The sequence below is a fragment of the Brachycentrus maculatus genome, unplaced genomic scaffold, assembly GCF_059751285.1.
Source record: "Brachycentrus maculatus isolate JH-2025_06_01 unplaced genomic scaffold, ASM5975128v1 h1tg000017l, whole genome shotgun sequence".
Taxonomy (NCBI): domain Eukaryota; kingdom Metazoa; phylum Arthropoda; class Insecta; order Trichoptera; family Brachycentridae; genus Brachycentrus; species Brachycentrus maculatus.
Genome location: NW_028280771.1, coordinates 2614937 through 2628255, shown reverse-complemented (window position 1 = coordinate 2628255; position 13319 = coordinate 2614937). Strand labels below are relative to the sequence as shown.

Genomic DNA, 13319 nt, shown 5'->3' with positions numbered 1-13319 from the left:
AATTATGGTAATTAGCCCTGTAAATACCCTGACTCTCATATTATTTTGCATCTATGCTGAAATGTCGAAATCAGGTATGACCCAAAATTGGGTGCTTTGCCAATAAATTAAAAAAAAATGTCAAAATATAATGAAAAAAAACTTACCCGCGTTTCAAGGCGACACTTCAGTGTTCCTTGTAACAAAAATTGGGGGCGTTTTTTTCTTACCTGTAAAAAAGAAAGAAATACATCATGTAATATACATGTAAGCAAATGAATGTGTTTTTTTTGTTTAATTTGTTTCAATGTACGGCAAAACATTGTATGATAGATGTTCGAATGGTGATTTACGGAAAGAATGCAAGGCCGAGATAAGCATTATCGATAAAATTAAGAAAGGCGTGTTGAGATGGTTCGGGCATGTGAATCGGACGACTGAAGAAAGGATAGTTAAACAAATATATGAGGCGCTTGTAGTTGGTAATACAAGCAGCCGAAAAACCGAGAAAAACTTGGCATGATCAAGTATTTCAAACACTCGAAAGCGGTCAGGTCGGGAGTCGAAACTGCGACTGCTAATCAACACAAAAAAAATAAAGCCACTTGAGATCTACCCAAACTCCTTTGCCTAGCCGTCAAAATATTTTGAATTTGTTAAGAAGATAGTGTTTTAGTATTAATCAGTCTTGATAAAGAAGCGGTTAGCTTCGAAACCGGTAAATTTATAGTGATTTTAAAACAAAGTTACATTTTAATTATAAAATGGAAAATCACAAAGTTAGTGCTTCAAATATGAATTATAGTTTTATTTTTTTCCTGTAAAGTTTACTTTCTCGATCGGTCCATTTTCCAGACTCCCTGAGACGGTTCGACTACGGGGAGAAGGAGAACATGAAGCGCTACGGAAGCAAGGTCCCCCCGAGCTACGATCTGACTGCCAACAAGGCCCCGGTGGCCCTGTTCTACGGCAACAACGATCGCCTCACCACGGCCGAAGTGAGTACTAGCCGGATCGTCGTTAGTTCTCATCGGGTGTCAGTGTGGGCTCACGCCTGTGTTCTCTCTCACTAAGAGCGCTTGTGCACTACACGGAATTTTACTGTCCGGCAGTCCGGTTAGCATGAAAAAAAGATGATTGGCTTGTACACTTGTCCATCTTTCTCCGGATCGGTGCGCGTGAACTCGATCACGCTAAACTGTCGTAGTCGCTTTTATTTTTAAAAAAACCGGACTGCCAGATAGTAAAATTCCGTGTAGTGTAGAAGCGCTAAAAGAGTCCGCCATACCGACAATTCTGAGGCGGAAACCCGCCCAATATAATGTAAAACCTTCCCAGGTATGTCAGGAAGAATCCAAGGAAAAATCTAGTACGGGACACAACGAAACGAATGCGGCGCAAATGCAAAATTAATTTGAATGCGAAAATGGCAATATCCAAACTGTCAATTTATATGTATCTCTATCATTTGGATAGGGGATATAAATTAGGTTATACAGGGTGGCACAAAATTAATCCCGCTATCGGAAGATGTTATCATTTTTGCAAATGGCGTCGTACGTCAATCATATTTGACATTTATAAAGTAGACAGGTTTGCAGCAGTTTTTTTCTAATAACGGTAGTCCCCCGAATAACGCAATATTTGGTCAAATTATTCCCGTTAGTTAAAATCTAAAAACACAATTTAAAACATAAACCCCCCTATACCGTTCCTCCCGATAACGCGGAACCTGTCTTAACATTATAGGGGAGTTTACTGTACTTGTTTATTAAGTTATTTGTTAGTTATGTATTTCTCTATCATGACTCATATAGTCCTGGATGACATGGCAAATTATTTAAAATCTACCCGCCTCTGTTATGCAATTATGAATAATTCCTTCATCCAGTTTTATTTTTAAATGACTTTATGGATAATAGAAGCAGGTTAGCTTTATTGCGCAACACCTAAATTTCTTTTGAACAAAAATGGTATGTGTTTGATTTTGAGTTATTGATCTTGCGGTTTTATGTATGTGTTTGTGTGCTGTTTTGCTGTGAGTAGCTTTCTTCTGATTTATGTGAGTATTTTTTTAATTCACATGTAATGATTGTTTAAGCGCTTAGTTGTATGACTGTCATGAGTTGTAATTAGTTGAAAATATATATATTGTTGAAAATGTAAGTTTAAGTGTTCTGTATATTTTTTTCTTGGATTCTGTTCGACTGACTTTTAGACTTGCATAAGGGCTTTATAATCAAAAGCGGCCAATTCGTATTTTTTTCCAGCATCGGAACAGTTGGTATGGCGCCTATAGCACTCACTCGAGTGTTACTCATATGGATCACATGTTTTGTTTGAGTGTCAATCACGTTTTGGCTTAAATCGATGCTTACAAATCCATTCCAACACTAGAGCCAAGCTCGGAATGTTCATATCTCTCACCAATTTTTAAAAGAATTCATTATACCTATGCTTTTCAAACCAAACTTCCCTTACTACTTTAGAGACATGCAAAATCTATGAGGAAAACTGCTATATGAGCAAGGCATGTCTTTAAAATTACAGCATTCTTACTTTGAAGCTCTATATTTTACTTTTACATTACATATCACCACTGCATATCACACTCACATTCACATATAACACATTCGATACGAAAATGCCCAAAAACTGGCACTTCAAATTTTCACGAAGAATATACACAGCCATTTTGCTTGATGCGATAAAATAAACGAAAGTGAAAAATTTAATTACAACAGGTCAGAAAAAAACGTCAAATCGTTCCATATCATAGTTTTTATATGTATTTTCAAGCCTGTATAATTATTTCCCTCTATTTGATCACAGATTTTTATTTTATGCAAAAATAAATACACTTTATAAATTATCAAAAAATATTTTTTTAAATTTTAAAAGACTCAAAAGTAAAGAGAAATATTTGTGTTTTATTATATACAAAAATACCTAAATTTCCTACAATTTCAGTGAGCCTGAGCGGCTCATCATTAGAAATCGGTATCAAATTGTGGTAGAGTGTGTTCGAATTTCTGTCTCAAGAGTCCGCGACACTAACCGCGGGACCACAACCCGACACTATATTATCGCATCAAGCACAACATCACAGCATCACATCGCGGAATCTGGCACCAGACAGACCGATGTTCGATTCCCGCCCATCGCTTGCTCACCCATCCATCATGACACGTGTTTCCGCTTTTCCCTTTGCAGGAAATGAATCAGATCGCCCGCCAGTACAGGAAGACCAACACGCTGCTATTCGTACGGAAGGTTCCGTGGAAGAAGTTTAATCACTACGATTTCATATTCGCCAAGGACTTACCTACACTCGTCAACAACGACATCGTCCGCCTCATCGATAACATCACGGAAAAGCAAAATAATAAAATGTACCTCGCGAAAAAAAAGCAAAATAATATTAAAAATCTGGACACGCGGAACGAACATTTTTTGGATAAATTAAACGATATAACCGATAATTATTTTAATAATAGAACAAACGCACTAGAAAATTCAGTTAGACAGTAAATTCGAACTTAAACAAACTATTAAATCGATCTCATTTTTTGTGTTTAAAAAAAAAACAATGTTTAGTAATGGTAAAGAAGTTTTGCCGCAGTTTCTTTAATGACAACCGCTTAATTAAGGTTACTACAGATAAAGACATATTTTAAGGTATTTTGCATATTAACCCTGGATAACTGAACTATATTTGAATTGTAGATACATAGAAACTAAACATTCACCAGGCGCACTACGCAATTCAAAACGTGAAGATTATCAAAAGTATTTATCAAAAATAGTAACTGGTTACATGACACTTAAGTTTGGTTTATTAGGAATGAATATAAGAGACAACAATAAATCCTTATTCCGTAAACAAAGCCTGGCGGGTGCGGGGTGCAGGGAAGTAAGTGCACTTGACTTTTTCGGAGAAGAGCTTCGTCACGTGGACGAATGTTTAGTTATCTAGGGTTAAAAGCATTGTTAACTTTGTGCTATTGTAATATACTTTTATAAAAGTGGTATTATGCAAAGTGAACGATGAATGATAAGGAGAGTGTTATATATTAAGGTTACTATTAATTTATTTTACCTTTCGTATACGATATATAAATTAAGGCTTTATACGATAGAATACATAAATGAATATATAGTGAAACCTGTTAGATTGAACACCTCCTCTGAATGAACACCTCCCTACATTGTATAAAATGAACACACACAACTATTTTCTCACTAATTTACCTTTTCTGAATGAACGCCTCTATACTTTGAACATTGAACATTAAAAATAGTATTTATCATATGATTACCCACTGTTAGAATGAACATTAGATAATTTTAGATAAGCTAAATATTGGTAAAATCTGTTAAATTAGCAAAATGAACTGTTTGTTTGACATTGTGATATGAGTCAAAAACGGTATAAAATGACTAGGTGAAAAACAAATGCGAATTTTGACTCTTTACCCAAAACTCATTCTAAAATACTTTTACTAACTATTTTCGCTTATTTGCAAAAAATTGCAATTCATAAATTCCGGCCTTACCAGGCACTACAACTATTTACTTAAACTCGCCCTTTCGTTTACAACCACCAATCTATCATCTATCTTTATATATTTTCAAATATCCTTCCTTTTTGACTAACATTGCATCTATGCACTATCCAAAAATTTCAACAAATTCTTTGTCCCCTTTTACTTTTTTTATTTTTTCACCTTTGGCTATTGATAAAAAAGTATAGTCACAAAACTTGTACATATTTGCATAAATTGATTTTTTTTAAATTATTTACCTGTTAAATTGAACACCTCCTTACATTGAACATTTTTTTCAGTACACTAGTGGTGTTCAATCTAACTGGTTTCACTGTAAATGTACGATGCATAAATTGAGCTTATTACAGATATAGACATATAGTCACCACAAGGCATAACTATCCTATGTCGAATACAAGTCAATCGCGTTTTTATTCAAGTATTGTGTCCTTTGTACAACTGATTTTGTTGTACGAAAAGTACCTTATTTATGATGAATGAATAGCCACTCAAACATTATGAATTATGATGTATAGAACCGACATTGCTAGATATAATTCAACGATATTTTTATTCTGATTCGGTACCCTATGCACTTTAACACGTTTATTAGGATATTAAAATATCTGTATCTGAAACCCAATAGTATATTTTATGAAAAGAGTATGTCTGGATTGCATTTTGTTTTCTGAAGATAATTTTATAAAGATATTAACAATATCAATGCTTTCACCATTTTCTTTGGTTTTTTATTTGACGCTTGAAGATATTCACAACATTTTGAGTGTGTCCAAATACTTAATGTCACATTTAACAATAACAAAAAAAAAATTGCCTCCCCTTGTAAAATTTCCTTTTTGCAGTTAGGACTATTCTGCATTCAGGCGATGATATGTTTTTTCAAGATATTTTTGTGTGTCCTAATCCTAGTTCACAAATCTGGGTTTCTCCGCTTGGGAGCTATTTTTTTACATTTTGATATCTCAATAATAGTTGAAAGATTTGTATGTAGCTTTCACAAACACCTAAATAAATACGTTGGTTTGAATGTTACAATAAATGCTTTTATTAATGTATTACGCTAAACCATTGATTAATTAATATTCATTCGTAATAAATATTTTTTTCAATATACGTTAAAACGTAATAATAGTTCTAAAACATTTATATAATAATCGCCATCTGTGGGCAAATCACACAAATTTGTTGAACAGACTAGTGATAACTTTTACATTCACGTTACAGAAATCGATTTTACATTTATATCATCGGAATTTGAAATATATTCAATCATTAAAAATAATAACTTTGAAACAAACTCAAAACACACTTCCATAAGTTTTTGTAAAGAAACTCAGGAAGAAAAAATGTGTTCGTTAAGATATAAGTTATTGAAATTTTCAAGTGATGCGAATGGGTCAGAAAGTGTATAAAATAAAGCTCTAAAAATCCGGGTTACTTTTACAGTAGATACACGACTTTTTCCTCTTATTTTCAGTCTGTTTTCATCCACTATGGGACATAGAAATCCATCAAAGTATTCAATCTTCTCCTGTCTGCTGCAAGCTTATTCCAGCTTCACTTCTTATATCATCTATTTTAATTTTCAGTCAGTGACAGAAGGCGATTTACAACGAAAATATCGAAATCCTGACTAAAAATGGTTAAAGTCTATTATTTTTACAATAAAAAAATTAAATAGTTAACAATAAACCCTGACGATGACAAGGTTCTTGTCAAAACCGGTTGGTTAAAGTGTACTAATAATAAAAAAAAGTGGTTAAAACAAAGTTATTAAATATTATAAAGTTTATAAAATGTACCACAAAGTATCTGCGAAAAACATTCAAGAAAAAAAAACTAGTCTCGAATTCAAAGTAGACATATTGTTTTCCCAAAATACAGGTATTTTAAGTTATCATACTCATTGCAAAGCCACATTTTTCATATTAAACAATGCGTACTATGACAAAAAATAATAATCGTGGTTTCCTAATAGCGCGCAACAATTATTCAAATGTTTAAAGAATAAATTTACATTTATTTACATTCAATGAACGATATAATATGAAGGCAACCTTGTAACTATATTAAAGAAAACAATTTTTCTCGTGGTGTACATAGATAGCCTAGAAATAGTAACCTGTTTATTGCAAATGTATCTCGTAAGATCAACAGTTATCTAAGAGTAAAGAAAATTGAAAAAATAACATTAGACTATTCATATTTTGGTAAAATAATTGACTAGTCCTCTTGCGAACCACGTTATGTTTAAAAAATAAGTTTTTTAACCGATGGCGGCAATCGGTAGAAGATTAAATCTTCTACAGATTTCAGCCAATTTCAGAAAGTGAACTGTAGATCAGCATAGCGAGTTTTGCAAGAGTATTGATTTTTGTATTCCATTATTCTTAACTTAACGAGTTTTGGCAGATTATGTTAAATATGGACGTTAATATTTTTTATATTCTACCGATTGGCTAAAAAACTTTTTTTTTCACATAACGAGGTTTGCAAGTGGACTATTGAATTGACTTCTTTTTTTAAAGATAAAATATATTTTGACCTTTTAGTAACTACATTATAAAAGGTGTTATTCACCGTTTTATTTTTATCAATTAATGTTTAAATCTATGACAAATTGCAAAAATACGGAATATCCCAACGATGTAATCAGGGATCATATATATGTATATATATATATATATATATATATATATATATATATATATATATATATATATATATATATATATATATATATATATATATATATATATATATATATATATATATATATATATATATATATATATATATATATATATGTATATATATATATATATATATATATATATATATATATATATATATATATATATATATATATATATATATATATATATATATATATATATATATATATATATATATATATATATATATATATATATATATATATATATATATATATATATATATATATATATATATATATATATATATATATATATATATATATATATATATATATATATATAAGTACATATTACTTGTACGTGATATTAAAAACAAGTATACTCAATAAATATAAATAAAATGAACCATAAATTTGTAACATTGAAAATATTTATATATATATATATATATATATATATATATATATATATATATATATATATATATATATATATATATATATATATATATATATATATATATATATATATAAGTACATATTACTTGTACGTGATATTAAAAACAAGTATACTCAATAAATATAAATAAAATGAACCATAAATTTGTAACATTGAAAAAAAAATTTTTGTTTTAAATACAAAATCGGACCTAAGCAATCTATCAAAAATTCGTATGAAAGAAGCAACAAAAAAACACATCATTGTAAATAAAAATAAAACTTGAAACTGCCAGAGACATCCTCTGACTGCCATATAAAATAAAATAAATTATAAAATAATAAAAAAATCAACAAAGACGTCATCGTTATATTCATTTTTAGTACATACGGTAAAATAAATTTATACTAAATAAATAGATTATCATTTAAAACATTCTCGTGAGGAAAATTAGTATTTTGTACAAAAATAAGATTATATTGCACAGTAAAAAAATATAAACTTGGTTTTTCTTCGCGAATACTTCTGATGGGCCCGAAAAAAGGTTGGTGGAATTTTAATTAAAATGCTTTTTCATGTTCAATTTCAACAACTTTTTTTTAAATATTTAAATACGTATTGTGAGCAATCTGCGAAAAATGACAAAGTTAACCCGTGTAATTTTGAATACTCGTTAAAATGTTAAAATTTCTCTGAATTTTAATTTTAAATTCTATTGTTACAATTTTTTAAACAATCTATTATAGCTACAGTTTTTTATTCAAATTTAAATTTAAAATTAAAATAGAAATGATTTAGTCTTAAATAATAAAATAGCAACTACATAGTTTTTCCACGATTATTATACTAACTAGTGACCGGGTTTCGTCGTTACCGACATCATCAGATGTCGAAACCCGGTCACTGGTTAAATAAAATAGACGTGGAAAAAACTACATAAGTACTTGTTTTATTATATATAAAATGCAGCTCCTCCAAGAAATGTCAGTTCAAAACTTAAATTTAGTCTTTACTTATTTGGTGTTCGCAGTATTGTCACGATACATTTTTTTTACTTTAAAAAACAATATGTTTATAAAGACGTATTGTAAAATAATCTCTATACTGAAGAGAAAATGATGCGGAATGCATCGAAACACGTGTCACAATAGATTTTTAGAAATAGTGGTATTTAGTAAATAAAACTTAAATAAAAAATGGATAGATTGTACCACAAAGTGACTGCCGAATTCATATCATATATAAAAGCACAAACTTTGTGATTTTCCATTTTATAATTAATACATAACTTCGTTTTAAAATCAATATCAATATTTTATTTAACTTAATTATAATGTCTACCGGTTTCGAAGCTAACCGCTTCTTTTTCAAGACTGATTAATACTATGCATTGATCATTAATCCTAAGAATTAATCAGTCTTGATAAAAAAGCGGTTAGCTTCGAAACCGGTGGACATTATAATTAAGTTACAATAAAATATTTACAGTGATTTCAAAACAAAGATATATTTTAATTATGAAAAAACATATGTTGACAAAGCTCAGACAATACCGTTTCGTATAATGCGTGTAACCTTTTCAGAAAAGTATTTTATTGGGAGAAACGTTAAAAGGGACACATCCAGAGGTGCTCACAAACATGGTCCCTTGGAAGAAGTTTAACCACGCTGACTTTGTGTTCGCCAAGGACGTGTACAAACTTCTGAACAGGGATGTGATCAAGACCCTCAACAGGTTCCACAAACTGTACGCCACGGCCTGGGAGGACAAGAAGGAAGACACACTCGCTCAAAATACTTCAGCTCAGAATACATCAGCTCATAAAAATGTTGTATAATTAATTTAGTTTAGCAAGCATGTAAGCATTTTCGCTAAACATAAGACCGAATTGAAAAATTAAAGCTTTTGAATTCTTCTTCTTCTTCATCATCTTGCTGTAGGCCTTGTGGCCTGTTTTTAATTAGCCTACTGCGATGTCGATTCCCAGCTATCGACCCATCTCTTTGGTTGTCTGCCCGGGAGTCGTCTACCATGGGCTTGAATGTTTTTGTTTATTAGCTTATACCATTGTTCCGCAAAGTGTATGCCGCGGCACACTGGCGTACCGTGGTGTTTAGTTTGTGTGTCGCGGGAAAAAGTCTAGCTTTGTGAAAATAACACAATTGATCTAAATTTTGATTGCCTGTGCTCAGTTAAGTAGGTTTACATTACGCATTAAACATAATATGTTAAATATGTTACCATAATATGGTAAATATGCACCTCTGAAATTTCTTAATTTGGTAGTGAACCTTGAATAGAAAAAGTTTGCGGAACACTGGTTTATACAACACATTATCCTCACATAATATCCAACAATTATAAACATGCAGTCAATGAACGTTTATTATGTACATAAGTATGTAGCAGTTGCGCGTGGCGTAGTGGCTCGATTGTGAAACTGGCGTTGCTGGTTCGATCCCCGCCAACAGTAAAATGAATTCAAGAAATATTTATTTTCAATTAGTCTGGATGTTTGTAATGTATTTTTAACATCTACCTTTCCTTTCCTAACCATCCTACCTGCAGACAAGCCTCTAATTTACAGGCTTTTCGGATTATTATTATTTTTTTAATTCAATCTTATGTTATACGATCCTGTAAAGTCGAAACATATACAATAATGGATTAAAATACGATTTTTACTTCATTTGAATTAAATGTGTTATGACGTCTTATGTATGTTAGTATATTTATTAACATTTTTCTGCAAAGAGCTCAAGTAACATGTTGTCGCAAGATGAACATAGAGATTTTAATAAAGATACACCAAAACCAATATTTACTTCTCATTTTTTATGTTGTTGAACAATTACAATATTTTACTTGTCAATTTTTGTGTTTTTACTACCCATTTTTCATATTATTCTTCAAAATACCTCATGATAACGTAGAGATTCAAATACCATAATCAGGTTTACACCGCGTCGGTCCGATGCGGTGCTTTATGCACCGCTGAATAGGAACGTACTATTTTATATATTTAATGTACAATCAAATTTTTTCAGACAACTAAGTTGTATTTAATTGTTTGAAAAAAAAACACATAACAATACATTTTGTGACAATCGTTTCGCCTAGCTATGGCATTTTCAAACGAATGTCCTTATGTACTACTTAAAAAATTAAAAATAAAAATTAATTCAAATAACTGCCATCTGTGCGTGAAGCACAAAAGTTCTTCACTCTGTCGAAAAATTTAGCGATTATCACGGTGAGAACTGTTTTTGAATTCACATGGCTTATAGTATCAATACAAAATACAATACATCTAATAAAATAGTAATACAAATATTTAGTCAAGTATTCTGACTAAGCAAATATAGATACAAAAACAAAGCTTTACCATTCTGCACGTTTCTACTACGTAATCCGCAAATTTAAATCATATTTTTTTAAACAAAAAAATCTAAAAAATGTTAAATTGACAGGGAAAAAATCACTATTTTTTTGTACGTCTATCCATCTTCTTTCGACTCCGTAGTGTAATGGTCAGCACGCTCAGCTACCATTCTGGAGGTCCCGGGTTCGATTCCCAGGGGGTCAAATAAATATGAGTGATTTTGTTCACTGTAATATTTATTCAATATTACCCTGGACTGTTACCTGAAGCGGAGGGTTGATCACCTTTCCATCATGTGTAAACGATCAAGATAACACTGCGTTTATATGACGCAATGCCCTATGCACCATTGGGGTGCGGATAAAGGTTTTACTACTACTACTTACTATCCATCTTCTAGCAACCATATATAAAAATGTAAGGAAATTCTCATGTATGAAACTTTTCAAGCAACCACATATAAAAATGTAAGGAAATACTCATGTGCGAAACTATTCAGGTTTTGCATGAAAGCTACTGCCATCTATGGAGCAGAGAAAAAGGTTTGTTAACTCGCGTAGGTACTGGTAAATTATTTCGTGAGAAATGATAGTTTGAAACGTGGATGTAGATTTTTACGGCTGCTTTTTATAATCCGTCTGCCTTCGTAGTGTAATGGTCAGCATGCTCGCCTACCGTTCTGGAGGTCCTGGGTTCTAGAAAAGTATATAGAAAAAATGCATATTTACAAAAATTGGCATCAGTCAAAAGGCCGCACTGGAATAGCCAAAAGGCCGCATGCGGCCTTAAGGCCGCAGGTTCCCCCCATGCCTGCTCTAGTAGATGGGTAACTCGTTATTAAAATATTGTATTGAGCATTATTTGTAACATAAGTCATGTTATACGTATTTAAAAATAATCCTACTTCAATGTCACGCCTTTTTAATATATTGCGGATATTTCATGAGTTAAAAAAAAACCTTCGATTTAAGTGTTTTTTGTTGTTGATTATTTCATTTTCTTTCTTGAATGTTTATCGCAGATACTTTATGGCACATTTCATAAACTTTATAAAATAAAACAAATTTGTTTTAACCACTTTTTATTGGTACACTTTTTCCAACCGGTCTCGACAAGAACCTTGTCATCATCAGGGTTTATTACTAATTCTAAAACATTGAAATACTCATAGTTAGGTTATAGTTAATTACCCTTCCCTCACGATGCCAAAAACTTCCACGCACTCCGTACACCATATGAAAATGTGATTTAAAAAACGGGAAAAAAACTCCTAAATGTTGCTTTTATTGAGCATTGCGCAGCAAATACGTCCACTCAGGACGACAACTTAGGATGACAAGTTTCTTGTCGAAACCGGTTGGAAAAAGTGTACCAATAAAAGTGGTTAAAACAAAGCTGTTTTATTTTATAAAGTTTATAAAATGTGCCACAAAGCATCTGCGAAGAACATTCAAGAAAATAATATTTCGTAGTCGTACAGGAGAAAGTGACCAACTAACAAAACGTAAAATGTTCAGGAGGGCCATTTAAGTCACTTTTGCTTGGCAAGAAAATAAACATCAATGCAGTTAGTCATATTTTAACAAGTACAATACTTCCTAGTTTAAAATCCTTTGGATTTTTTTCAGGGCAATATTAAGCTTGTAAGATATTAAATAGTCAATGATCAAGTTTTTGTAAAAAATACACTAGGTCACTTTCTCCTGTATGAGGACGATTTTATTCTTGAATTAATAATATTTCGGAAGTCATAAGCTCTAAATTTCTTATATCATAATCCGTTTTGCAAATTTTGTAACACATTGGGTGAAGGTAACGAATTCCATAGTGAATGGGTAGTGCAGCATGATTAAGCAGAAAAAAACTATGGCTTACTTTCGCCGTACTCGTTTTGGTACAATATCACATATAAACAAAATATATGATTAATACCTTCACCTGAATATAGAACTATCCTAACTGCATACAACATAATTTTACATAACAGGCAATCAAGGCCTTACTCGCAATAATAGAAATTATTACTCGTCTGGCTTCGCGGAGAGCCGGTCGCCACCTCACGCCTGATTTAAAAAAAAGTATTTTTTTCGTTTATTGTAATAAATATTTTTATATTTTTTTAACACCTTACCTTTTAATTACTCTACTTTTGAAAACCATCAAATAATTTTCAAGAATATTTTTTTCAATATAAAAACGGAAGTTTTCAGAAATAAATCAATTACGTCAAATGTTACATGGGTTTGGAGAAAATTAACTAAACTAATTAAATA

The 13319-nt window shown here is 31.2% G+C and overlaps 2 protein-coding genes across 13 annotated transcripts in view; one reads left to right on the top strand and one right to left on the bottom strand.

The window, feature by feature from the left end:
- Positions 1–10536, top strand: part of LOC148313211 (lipase 3-like) — a 28514-nt gene extending 17978 nt beyond the window's left edge. For 6 of the 12 annotated variants that reach the window (XM_088266898.1, XM_088266880.1, XM_088266904.1 and 3 more), the window contains exons 8-9: positions 835–977; positions 9247–10536. In XM_088266898.1, coding sequence (XP_088123024.1) covers positions 835–977; positions 9247–9501 — 398 coding nt within the window. In that variant the 3' untranslated portion in view covers positions 9502–10536. Of the gene's footprint in view, positions 1–834; positions 978–3192; positions 6284–9246 lie in introns of those variants that run through there. The other 6 variants (XM_088266845.1, XM_088266827.1, XM_088266836.1 and 3 more) reach the window with 5 other exon arrangements.
- Positions 1–13319, bottom strand: part of LOC148313208 (uncharacterized) — a gene marked incomplete at its 3' end in the record, with an annotated part of 109302 nt that overhangs the window by 49857 nt on the left and 46126 nt on the right. The window lies entirely within an intron of this gene.